Source organism: Mustela erminea, chromosome 4 (assembly GCF_009829155.1).
Source record: "Mustela erminea isolate mMusErm1 chromosome 4, mMusErm1.Pri, whole genome shotgun sequence".
NCBI classification, from domain to species: Eukaryota; Metazoa; Chordata; class Mammalia; order Carnivora; family Mustelidae; genus Mustela; species Mustela erminea.
In genome coordinates this window covers 248,837-261,325 of record NC_045617.1, presented here as the reverse complement: position 1 = coordinate 261,325, position 12,489 = coordinate 248,837, and the positions used below count along the sequence as shown (strand labels likewise).

Here is a 12,489-nt window from a genome sequence, read left to right as displayed (position 1 = left end):
CAGCTGCTGGGTTAGAAGGCAACTAACTCTTTCGAATTGACTGGGTGTAACCCATAAACCAATGGACGAAGAAGTATTATTCTGAGACAAAGAGCCTTTTCCATGGCAATACACCAAAGTCTCATGGGTATTTGATCCCAAATGAGGCTCTGTTCCAGTCCCGTAGAGAAAGAAGGCTCTGAAAGTAGGTGACCAGCTCTGAGGGTTCTTGGCACCCATCAAATGCGTGTGCCATGACACTCCCAGGGAGTTCAGGGGCCACACTGGGCCTCTCCTGGGGCTTCCCTGATGGTGACCGTGGACGGTTCTGAGAGCCGGGCAGAGGAGTGAGCAAAACTGCTTTCCATCAGCCCAGCGCAGCCAAGCAGAGATGTTTCAAAGAGAGAGTCGGAAGCCATTTCTGGGGCTGGGGAGCGAGCGCCAGTCTGATCCAGGAGCGCTGAGGAAACACACCTCTCGACGTCATTCATAATATTTATTTTGGAAAAATATCTTAAAAAGGATTTTCTTCATTAACAAAACAGTAAAAACCTCCAATAGCATCTGCACAATATCCCATAAATACATTTATATACAAAAAATATATAGAACCGAAGTGCCTTTGTACATATTTACCAAAAATTTAAATTATAAAAAATGAACATCACAAAATACTCAAGCTTTACAGATATCATGAAAAATATTTTTACAAGTCCAAAAAATAACACACATTTTTTCCACCTAGAAAAAACACCTTTTAGTATCAAAAAGGGTGATGAAGGCAGTGTTCGCGTTTCTAACTCAAGAACAGACCGGCTTGTAAGGGTCCGAGACACACGCCTCAGGCAGCTCACGCTTCCTACGCAGCAAGTCAGTCCGTTCACTTAAATATATATCTTTTAAAAGCAACCGTCCATAGTGCAATGGAAACACCCGAAAAGGCAGTGCAACGGGCCCCCTCGGACGCTGCGGAGCGGCAGCCTGGGCGGCGTGCCGGCCGACCTCCGGGAGAGAACCGGCTCCGTCCGGATCGGCTATCAGCAGCAGTCCGGGGGTCTCCCTTTCCTCTTTCAAGCAGCATCCACTGGGGCATATATCCTTGGAATTTTATTTATTTTTAAGAGAATCGGGAATTTTGCCATATCACTTCCATTTTACACCTAGAGGGGCCCACAAGACAGAATGGGAGGTTAGTTCCAGAGAGAGGTCACTATGCTCTGACCTCTCCACCCGCTTCTGTCCTGAGGCCGGCCCGGGGCGCCGCTGTGCCTCGCACCGCACACTGACCTCAGTCGCTACGACACACTCGTCTTTCTCCTCCGAGATGACGTACACCGACTGGTACTTTGTGTCTCTCGCAGCGGGGTACACCGAGTCCGGCCTCTGTCTTTCAGACGCGTCTCCGCTGAAGGGGGAAGAGCATCACAATGAGCAGTGGAAATCGCTCCGGAAGCGACCAGCGCCGGGCAAAGGGACCCGGCGGACCCCGCCTGCCCGCAGCGCCCAGCAAAGGGACCCGGCGGACCCCGCCCGCCCGCAGCGCCCAGCAAAGGGACCCGGCGGACCCCGCCCGCCCGCAGCGCCGAGCGTGGGGCCCTCGCAGCCCGGCCTCCCGCGCGCCCCGCCCGGCCCACCGCACGCACCCCCTGAGCGTTGGGCTGCTCTCCTCCGCTGCGGGGCCCTGAGGCTGGCACTTGCCGTCCCGCGTGCTGTGAGGGTCCCTGGCGGCAGCGGCGTCCCCCTTGAGGTCCCGCACCAGGTTATAACCCACAGCGGCGTAGCGGGCCTTGAGGCCGTTCTTCTCAGCCCCGTGGTCCCCGTGGAAGTCGACCTTCTTGTTGGTGTTCTTGATCTGCGTGGCCCCGATGACGCTGACGGCAACGTCCTTCTCCCGCTGGCGGCTGGCCAGGTTGTTCATGGTCTCTGTCTCCGCAGCGGGCCGGGCCTTGTGCAGCCGCAGCCGCACGCAGACCACCACGGCGGCACAGCCCAGCAGCAGCACCAGCACCAGCACCACACCGGCGCCCACGGCCACCCAGGGGAAGGGCCCGGCCTGGCCCTCCACGTACTTCTCGGTGAGATCCACCAGCACAGGGCCGGGCGCAGGCTCCGGCAGCAGGAACTGGCAGTTGGGGCCCCCGTAGCCTCGGGCACACTCGCACAGGTAGCGCCGGTCCCGCTCATGGCAGGTGGCCCCGTTGTGGCAGGGTGCGTGCTCACACCTGCTGACGGGGACACTGCAGTTCCTGCCTGTGTAACCGGGTGGACAGGTGCACGAGTACTCATTCGGGCCATCGTGGCAGCTGCCCCCGTTGGCACACGGGGAGGAGGCACAATCGTCCACGTTGTCTTCGCAGTGCCTCCCGGAGAAGCCGGGCGGGCAGCGGCACAGGTAGGCATCCCCGAGGTCCACGCACTGTGCACCTGGAACACAGGACACACGGTGTCCACCCCTGCGCTACACCCCCACGCTACACCCCCGCGCACACACAGCCAGCCGGCAGCCCGAACCAGCTGCTGGCTACTTGGGACACAAGCCCCAGGGCAGCAGTCTGGTCTAGCTCGGTATACTGAGAGTCGGACAGCTCGTGTGTCTGGAGCGGTCGTGTTTCGGCAGGCGCCGTGCACAACACACACTCACCTTCACAACAGCCCACAAGGGGCCCAGGTGGCAGATGAGTAAATGGAGCCTGAGTGAGGCCGTGTGCTTGCCCTTGGCTCCGCAGCTAGTGAGAAGAGCGCGGTTGGAAACAGAACGGAAGAGGAGAAAGGAAGGAGGGGAGAGACCTCTGTCCGTCCCGAGCCAGGTCGCTAACCCTCCAGCTAGTCTGCCTCTCACGGTAAAGCCTCCAGTATTTCCGGAGCTTCCTCGGATAGAAACCGACAGGAGGCAAAGCTTGGCCCCACAAGATGGCCAGGCCTTCCGGGCAGCAGGTGGAAGGCAAGGGAACCGTGATTCTTCTCCATCAGTTACCGTGGCCCGGCCTGTCGGGGCCCTGCTTCGCTCCTCTACCCACTCGCGCGGCAGCGGCGGGGGGGTGGGGGGGGCCGGCAGACCACACTTCCGCACACACAGACACACCAGACGGCGACGTTTGGGTGACAGAGCCGAGCCGGGCTTCCCTCCAGAGACAGAGAGGCTGGGTGGCCATCGGAGCGCAGGGCACTGCGTCACAGCCCGGACCCGGGCCCCTGAGGTGCCGCGTGGCCTTGGGCAGCCTTCTCACCTCTCGCCTCGGGCTCTCCCCACGGCACGTGAGAGTCCACACTCCTGCCCACCCTCCTTGCTCCCTGAGCATTTCCAGACTCACGGGTACAATCTCTGTGAAGAGTTTCTGACTGTTTAGTTGAAAGGCTCCATAAACTCGGGGTAGCAAAATGCCATGCTTGGGTTGAAATGAAATGCATGTGCTTTCTAACGCGTTCTTATCAGTGCTGAGCACTCGCCAAAGTCTCCGAGCGGACGGGGCCGCCCTCCTACCATTAGAGCAGGGCGAAGAGTTGCAGGGATCCGTCTTCTTCTCACAGTTAAAGCCGGAGAAGCCCCCAGGGCAGCGACAGGTGTAGCCGCCCTCAGGGTTGTCCGAGCACCGTCCCCCGTTGAAGCAGGGGCCGTCGGCACACGCCATGGCACTTAGCTCGCAGATTCGGCCGTAGAAGCCAGGCGGGCAGGTGCAAGTGTAGCTGTTCTCAAGATCCTGCGTCGTGAAGAAGAGACAGAGCTCACACCTAGCTCCGAAAGACCCACGCGTGCGGAGCTAACCCAGGCCCAGTCCGTCCTGCGGCCGGACTCACCGTGCAGCTGCCTCCGTTCCTGCAGGGGCTGGTGCTGCACTCGTCAACCTCAGCCTCACAGTCGGCTCCCGAGTAACCCGGCCGACAAGAGCAGGTGTAGCTCCCCTGGCCCGTGTTGGTGCACGTGGCCCCATTCCTGCAGGGCTTGTGGTGCGTGCAGTAGTTCAGGTCTGCGAGGGGAAAAGACGAGAGGTGGGGGCTACACTTGGAGTCCTCAGTAAGGCCGGGAAGCCCGGGGCTGCTGTGTGGGGAGGGGGCTCACCCTGGTTGCAGAAGAGGCCGCCCCAGCCCTCTTGGCAGTTACACTGCCATGGCTGCTGGCAGGTGCCGTGGAGACAGCCCGGGTACCGAATGCACTGGTCACAGTACCGGCCCTGCCAGCCCACTCTGCACCTAGGACGAGAGCAGCACAGTCAGGCGGGCACGGGCGTCCCCGGGCTCCCGGACACACACCACCGACTTGCGAGACACGGTCTTGCAGCAGCACCAACCCCACCGGCTCGCAAACAAGGCAGAACACTGGCGTCTCCCTGGGAGCTTTCCAACATACCAAAGCCTCAAAGGGTCTGACTTCGGGGAATGAGGGCCACTGGCACCGTGTTTTTACAGACTCCCCAGGTGGTCCTAATATGCCAAAATGTTTGAGATTCCCTGACGTAGACCCATTTTCTATGTCAATTCCTTGCCAAGGAATCTGTAAGTTCCCATACCCACTGAGGCACTTAGGGGACTGACAACCACGACCCTACACGTTCTACACACTTACTAAGGAGAAACACCAGTATAACAGTCAGCTGATCCTACCAGAGTTTTTCAAATGAACACCTAGTGCTACTTTACAAATACACTAGGTGTAAAGGGTAACCAGGAAAGGGAAAAAGCACTTTTGCAGACTTACTTGCACTCCCCCGGCCTGTCACAAAATCCATGCTGCTCGTCACATCCCGGCAAGCAGATCGCTACAGGCAAAGAGAACACACAGGGTCAAGCCCCACCCCAAGTGCCCCCCAGCATCACGGGGGCTGCCACTCCACACAGGGGACACCAAACTTGTCCCGCTCCACTGGCGACCCCAGCTGAGCTCCTCCCATCTGTGGGGGACTGCAGGTCCTGCCCAGTAACTGAGGACTCGCTCAGCCCCAGGGCCAGCATTCTTCTTAACGCAGTGGCTCCAGGACAAAAGGGCACGGAAGCCCCCACCCCCACCCCATCCCCTTTTCTTCTGAGAGGGTCAGAAGTCCTTCCCCTCCTCCTCCCCCACTTCCCAATTCTCTGCACAAAGCTCCACCTCGTAATACCCAGAAAGTGTGTGTGTAGATAAGGGTGGACAGCTGGTGTGCAGAGCACCAGGGCAGGACAGCTGCTCTATTGTCTCTGCTCCCCAGCAGCTGCCCGCGCAACAATACTGCTTCCCCCGCCCCTCGCCCCCCCCCCGCGTGCACACACACACACACACACACACACACACGCAAGTGCGCGCCCGCGCGCGCACACACACGCACGCACATAGGAACGCGCGTGCCCGTGCACGCCCTTCCCACCAATGGGAACCGGTGTGAGTTCCTGCCGCCTATCCCCAGAGAGATCTAATCGATGGCACGCGCTAGCTGGGGGCGGGGAGAGACTCCAGTGTTTGAATAAGAAGAAAAAAGTTTAAGTTTCGCTACCCTGCCGTGAAGAAGAGGGAGGGAGCAGGCAGGAGGTGCCCGCGGGGTGGGCGCTGAGGCTGAGCAGGCCGCCTTCACCAGCTTACGAAACGCGTCCACAAGCTGCCCTGCGAGCGTGGAAGACAACACTGCCGGCTCCAGCCCGGGGCAGAGCTCAAAACTAGGCCTCGGAGGCTGTGAAGACCTACCCAGGCAGTGATCAAAACCGGGAACCGCACCTCCCAGGCAAGGGGTTCTGGGCCTACCAAGGAGGGCCGGAGGGTCACCGGCTACGGGAGGACAAGGAAAAGCCCCATGGCTTTCTGGGGACCTCCAGAGCCTCCTGCACCCCTGACGGGAGAGGAGGCTGACACCGGGGTACGGGCTGGAGGGAGACCTCCAAGCTGAACTGGGACCGCGGCCCGCACGAGCCTCCTGCCCTCCAAGGCCTGGCTTCCTGCACCGGGGCAGCCCCTGACTGCCTGGAGAACGCTGGGCAGCAGGGCAGGCGTGGCCCACTCATGTCTGTGAAGGTATTTCTTTGCCAGGCAGGGGGCTGTGCCAGCAGCACACAAGCCGGTGGGCGCAGGGCCCAGCACTGGCAGGTGGGCTCGTCCCCACCCAGCGCCCGCAGACCCCACGAGTGAAAACATCAGGAGCGACGTGTGTGGGGTCACACGGAGCGTCTGCAAACGCGCTCACTCTGCGAAGAGGCCCTGCACACCCGCTCTGGAGAGAAGCAAGCGCTGTGACAGTGAGAACGGGGCAGCCCGCCTACAGAACCGGGGCAGCCCGCCTACAGAACGGGGCAGCCCGCCTACAGAACGGGGCAGCCCGCCTACAGAACCGGGGGTAGCCCGCCTACAGAACGGGGGGAAGCCCGCCTACAGAACCGGGGCAGCCCGCCTACAGAACCGGGGGCAGCCCGCCTACAGAACGGGGGGGCAGCCCGCCTACAGAACCGGGGCAGCCCGCCTACAGAACCGGGGCAGCCCGCCTACAGAACCGGGGGCAGCCCGCCTACAGAACCGGGGCAGCCCGCCTACAGAACCGGGGCAGCCCGCCTACAGAACTGGGGGCAGCCCGCCTACAGAACCGGGGCAGCCCGCCTACAGAACCGGGGCAGCCCGCCTACAGAACCGGGGCAGCCCGCCTACAGAACGGGGGCAGCCCGCCTACAGAACCGGGGCAGCCCGCCTACAGAACCGGGGCAGCCCGCCTACAGAACTGGGGGCAGCCCGCCTACAGAACCGGGGCAGCCCGCCTACACGCACAAGCTCTCCTCTCTGGTCCTCCCTTCCTTCCTCCTCTCCCTCTCCCTTGGGCTTACTTCCTGACCCCTGGCCCCGTCTCCAAAATCCTCCCTGATTAAGAAAGGCAGCTTCCCATAGCGGAAGTGAAAATGTCTGGGCTGACCCCAGCCCTGCCACTGGCTAGCTGTGAGGTCTTCGCAAGTTTCTCCAGCTCTCTGGCCTCAGTGTCCCCACCAGAGCTTTCCTCCAGTGCTGAAATCCCAGGACCCCCCCTGCTCACAGAACATTCCCCTGCTCCCTGGGAGCTCGGCCTAGAGGTGGATCAAGGGAGGGAAGCAGGAACTCACGTTCGGTGCAATACTGGCCTTTCCAGCCAGGGTTGCAGACTTTTTCCCCTCTCTCCCCACAGGTGAAGTGGCCAAAAGCATCATCTCGGGGTCGACAGAAGACAGAGCAGCCCTCCCCGTAGTAATGTTCGTCACACACGAAGCGGTAGGAGTACTTGAGGTCTGTTCGGCCGCTGCTGTGCAGGTCCTGAGACCACTCCTCACCCACCGTCAGGTGCCTCTGTGTGGCCAGGCGGCTGATAAGTCTTTCTGGGTTTTCTGTAGGGAGAGGATGATGCCATTGGTTCTGACTGAGAGCCGAGGGGCTTGGGGCCCCGGGGGAGCTGGAACTGTCATGAAGGAGAAGGGGCCAGAGGTCCTCCGTCCTGAACCGCAGGCAGGAACTTGCAGAATGAGGGTCTACAGGAGCTTGTTTCTGGCGGGGACATGGAATCAAATACACACCAACTGGGGAAGCAGTTCACTCAGTTTTGGGGTCTGGGGCTTGTTTTTACCTGTTGTGAGGTCATCAGGAGAATCTGTGTGGAGAGCTTCAATGATCAGGGAAAAGGTGCCCTGGAAGAAAGGGGGAGGAGACCTGAGCTAAAGCAGAAATGTTAGAAAACAAAGCCCAAACCCAGGCACCGGAGACAACCAAGCCGCTAAGGGTCTCCCTAGCAGATCCATGGGGGTGGGGGTGGGGGTGGGGGGTGCTGCACAGCTCTTGTCTGTTTTCACTTTCCTTAAGGAAATGGGAGAACTTTTTAAAGAGTGGTTTCCTGACATGTTGTTTCAGCCTGTTAGTACAGGATATCACGTTTAAAAAAAAAAAAAAAAGAAAAAAAGAAAGGAAAGAAAAAAGCCCCGCAGGAGCACACGGCTGGAGGGGGCTGTCATCCGTCGGGGGTGGGGGGCTGCACAGAGAGGGCCAAGGGCTGTCAGGCTACCAGGGTAGCTCGACACCCAACCGGTCTCGGCTCAAGACACCGAGCGCTCGCCCGCGGGAAGGCGCTCACGGACTGGAGCTCCGTACCCGGGCCAGACCCCGGGCCGGACCCCGGCCCCGCGCCCCGCCGCACCCCGGCTGTCACTCCCCGGCCGCCTGGCGGGCACTCCGGGCGCGCGGGCGAGGCTCCGGGCCGGCCCCCGCCGCCGCCGCCGCCGCCCCGCACGCCCCTCCCGCGCCCCCTCTCGCCCCGGGCCGCGGCTCACCGGCCAGGTGAAGCCGAAGGGGAAGCGGATGGGGTTGCTGAAGGCGGGGTCGGCGCCGGCGCCGTCGGGCAGGCTGAAGGAGTCGACGCCCAGCACCGGCGTGACCGCGCTGCCGTAGGTGCAGGGCGGCTCGGGGGACACGCTGGCCTGGTAGTGCTTGAGGCACACGCGGAAGAAGGTCCTGCAGGCGCACGGCGGCGGCCCCGCGCCTCCGCGGCAGCAGTTGCGGTTTCCCAGCAGCCCCTTCTTGTTGACGAACTCCTGCAGCTTCAGCTCGAACACCCCGGAGCTGCAGACCTGCGGGGACGGGCGCGGGCGTGAGGGCGCGCGGAGCGGGCTGACCGCGGGCGGCGCCGGCCCCGCGCTCCGCCGCTCCGTCCGCGCGCGGCCTGCGCCGCGGGTCCCCGCCGGGGTCCCCCCCCTCCCCCGCGGACGACCCACCTGCCGCCGGGCCGCGCGGACCCCGAGCTCACGACTCACCTGGCACAGCAGGGCTGACAGCACGGCGAGGGCGAGGGCGCACCGGCGGCCCATGGTGCCGCGCCGGACTCGCTCGGCCGGCCGCGCCCCCCGCCCCCCGTTCCCGTCCCGAAGCCGCAGGGAGTGCGCGGGGGTGGCCGTGCCCGGAGCGGCGCGGGCAGGAAAGCGCCGCCGCTCGGCCCCAGGCTGGGGTGACCCGGACTTCTTTCTTCGGGAGCTCGGTCCCTTCCCAGGCCGCGGTTCCGCGGATCCGCCCTCCGGGGGCGACGGCGGCTCGGGCTGCACGAGAAGGAGCTCGGGGAGGCGGCTCGTGCGGCCGCAACTTTCGGTTTTCCTCCTCGCCCCTCGGACGCGCGAGTGGGTGAGGGTCCTCCGCTTCCTGGTTTTGTCTCAAGCTTCTTTGAAGGAAGGAAAAAAAGAGGGAGAGAGAGGGCGTCCAGAGATTCGGCTTAATTCCCAGAGAGCGCCGAGGCTTGCGCCGAGTCCGCCTGGAAAGCCGCGGTCGGGAAATCCCACGCGCGAGGCGATAATCCCGGGCCCCAGCGGAGCGCGCGCAGGGACGCCCGGCGGCGGCGGCGGGGGTGCGCGGCGCGCCCCGCGGCTCGGGCCCGTGTCACTCGGCCGCGGCGGCGGTCGTTCCCGGAGCGCCCTGAACTCGTGTCCCCTGCGCCCCCGCGGAGACACGCGTCTTCCCGAAGAACCCAGCCGGTGCCATCCACGTCAACAGCGCGGGGTCCGAGCGCGGGGCGGCGGGTGGCGGGCGGAGGCGCTGCGCCACGGCGACGCGTCCTCTGCGCGCCCGGGCCGGCCGCTCTCCGCGGGTGCGCGCCGAGGTCTGCGCTCGCCGGCGCCGGCTGCCCTTATATCCCGCCGGCCGCCCGCATGGCTAATGAGATGCAAATAAGCAGCCCCCCAATCTGGCGAGAGCTGTCACAAAGGAGCCACTTTTCCAAACCCTCCTCTCAATGGATCGCCAAATGGTCAGTGAGCTGTAAAATGTGCAACCTCCTCCCCGCCCCCACACCTCCCCGCCCCCGGCCCTCCTCTGCCCCCGCCCCCAGCCCCCGCCTTCCTCCGCACCACACAAAACGCGCTCATTTACATTCCTGCAAAATGTTCGCCGCGAGAGTCCTCTCCGCTCCCGAGGCGGGGGCCGCGGCTCCGGCCCCTTGGCTCTCCCGCCGGCCACAGGCCCGCGGAGGCCCGCGGGGACACGCGGGGACGCGCGGGGACGCGCGGGGGCGGCGCGGCGCCTCCAGCCCCGCCGAGTGCAGCCGGCCTGGAGCGGCCGGACGCGGCCTGGGAAACTCTCGGGGCCGCCGCGGCGTCCGCCCTCCGTCTCCCCGCGCGGGCCGTGTCCCCGGGTCTGGGGCCCCGGGGCCGCTCCTTCTCCAGGGCAGCCCCTTCCTCCGGAGGAGCCTGGCGGGGGAGGCGGGCGGGGGGGTGGCGGGGGCCGGGGGCTCGGCAGGAAGGGGGCGGGCGCGAGGAGAAAAGGGCAGAGGGCGGCGAGCGCGGCGGCAGTTTGGGGAAGTTTGGGAAGGTCCGACACCGACCAGCCACCGGCCGAGGACGGCGGCTCTGCGTCCGGGAGCGCAAAGCCCGCATGCAGGGCAGGGCTGGGGGCGCGCGCGGCGCCCCCGGGGACCCCGGAGTCCGCGCGCCCACAGTGTCCCTGCAGCGGTCCGAGGCCGCTGGTGGGGGCGGGGTCTGGGGAGCGATTCGTCCCCACCCCCGGCCGCCAGGGAGATCCCAACTAGTCCCCCTACCCCACCCCGCGTACACACACGCGCGCGCGCGCTCACGGGCGCGCGCGCACACACACATGTCCTTCCCGGAGCGATTCTCGGCCACCACCACCTTTCCTGGGTGTCCAGCCCCTCTCTCCTGGGTATTCCCCCCTCGGCCTCCCTCCGCTTGGTAAAAAGTGAGTTTGGTGTGTGTCGTTCGCGTGGCTGTCATTAAGGCACTCTGTTATTGTGCAAGGCTGAATCAGTGGTTCTTTGTGCGCTCAGCTGTATGGTAATGCAGACCGCACCTGCTCCCCGCACAATGCCGAGAGAAAGAGCTCCCCTCCGCGCGCGCCGCGGCCTCTGCAACACTGTCCCGCACATGTTCTAAAGACCCTCCAGCCCAGCCCCCCCGACCCGAAATCTTTACACAGCCATCACCTTATTAGGTTTTTACACGTCCCTCAGACACTAGAACTTTTGTTTTCATTTTTTTAAAGGGAAATGAGTTTATTGGGAGGGCCGAGAACACACGTATCACACAATGAATTATCTAAATTGCTCTCATGCTTTGGGGCTCAATGCAGAATAAGGTGGGGCATAGACTCCTAGTCCGGCATCCAGCTTTATGCTGGGCACACTTCGAGATCTCTTTCCCAACCCTGTCTGCTCCTCCTCAGCCTCCCCCAGCACCACCTAGGGCAGCTTCATTAGGATGGAAGGTGTGACTGTTGGAGTAAATGTCACTCCGCTGGTGGCACAGCCCCAGGGTGCCTGGGCACAATGGCCTCGTCCCGGGTGTGCTATAGCCCCCTTATGGGTGGGACCTGGCACTGTCCCAGCAAAATGGGATTTTCATTGCAGCAGGTGTGGAGATCACACAGCATCGTGCCCTGCACAGGGAGAGGGGAAATACCAAGTAAAACCCTGTAAAGGGCAATCTCACAATCGCTTGGTGAAGTAACCTATGACCGTCCCTCTGGCTGTTAGGCAACAAGACCCTTGATTCCTCCGTTCACAAACACCTGTAGTTTCTGGATTGACAGGTCTGTACACTTCAGGTTTTCCACCGCTGCGTCATCATAGAGAAGCAAAGAATTAGTCGGAAGTGCAGGGTGAGGTGAGAAAGGCAGGCTCGGACTCCAGCAGAACCCCTCCTGTCTGGTTCAGAACAAATGGACACTTCAAAGGTACTGCCCCCCACCCCAGGATGGTAGCAACCCCAGTTTGGTCACCCTTTGCGGACTTTGCACGGATGTGCTACCTCCCCACCGGGCTGGGTCAGCATGAATCCCAATTTAGTCTTGCCACCTAGTGTCAGCATCCTTTTCCCGCTATGTCCATGTTTCCTCTGAAAGCCAATTTCTGAGAACTTTGCTCTCTACAGCACAGAAGCTGACGTGTGTGTGTGTGTGTGTGTGTGTGTGAGAGAGAGAGAGAGAGAGAGAGAGATGGGGGGAGAGAGAAGGGGGAGGTGAGAGGGTTCCTGGAGCAGGGGAGCCACAAAAGAAGAAAGGAATGTGAGCTGTAAATCCTCTGTGCCTCTGAGACCAAGAGTAGATTTCAGTAAGAAATGAAATTTCAGGAACCTTTTAATTAGAAAATGGAAGTGGGAAACAGTCTCATGTGAATGCCTGTTTAGAAAACTGGAAATAAAAAGTTCCACGCGCGAGGGCTTAAACCTTGGGGGGAAAGACTTGCCCCAAATCTTTAACAAACCCCCCTCAGTATCAAGTATTTGTTCAACTGACGTGGCACAGATTTCTCGATTACAGCGGCAAAGCGGAACTGAAAGGCATCGTAAAATCCATCAGAACCCTTCCCAAAGCGCTCATTCTTTTCCAACTTAATTTATGCCACGCGATTCTGTGCTGGGGAAATCAAGCAGAAAGCCTTTTCTTCCCCTTCCTCCTCCTCCTGTTCTTCCCTCTGCTTTCCTCCTCCTCCCCGTCACCCTTCTCCTTCTCTCTCTCCCCTCTCCCTCTCTCTCCCTCTTCCCCACCTCACGCTGGTCCCTCTCCCCCTCTCCCTTTCAAAGCTGAGCTAACGGGAGACTGTTTAACTTCTGGGT

At 62.0% G+C, this 12,489-nt stretch overlaps 1 protein-coding gene across 1 annotated transcript; it reads right to left on the bottom strand.

Moving 5' to 3' along the window:
• Positions 1-513: 513 nt before the first annotated feature.
• On the bottom strand, positions 514-9,736 carry DLL1 (delta like canonical Notch ligand 1). The gene is made up of 11 exons (XM_032338413.1): positions 8,692-9,736; positions 8,212-8,508; positions 7,515-7,575; positions 7,021-7,278; positions 4,673-4,733; positions 4,037-4,167; positions 3,775-3,944; positions 3,461-3,677; positions 1,623-2,403; positions 1,267-1,384; positions 514-1,139 (listed from the first exon to the last, which is right to left on the bottom strand). The coding sequence occupies exons 1-11, from the start codon at positions 8,743-8,745 to the stop codon at positions 1,134-1,136; spliced, it is 2,154 nt and encodes a 717-aa protein (XP_032194304.1). The 5' UTR covers positions 8,746-9,736; the 3' UTR covers positions 514-1,133.
• Positions 9,737-12,489: the final 2,753 nt, after the last annotated feature.

What these genes read in the sequence shown, in the direction of transcription:
- DLL1 (XM_032338413.1), bottom strand. Translation starts at nt 8,745, where the DNA reads ATGGGCCGCCGGTGCGCCCTCGCCCTCGCCGTGCTGTCAGCCCTGCTG. An exon ending in CCTTCGGCTTCACCTGGCCG is followed by an intron (nt 7,576 to 8,211) that starts GTGAGCCGCGGC and finishes CCTTTCTTCCAG; the next exon opens with GGCACCTTTTCCCTGATCAT. An exon ending in AGGCCAGTATTGCACCGAAC is followed by an intron (nt 4,734 to 7,020) that starts GTGAGTTCCTGC and finishes CTTTGCCTGTAG; the next exon opens with CGATCTGCTTGCCGGGATGT.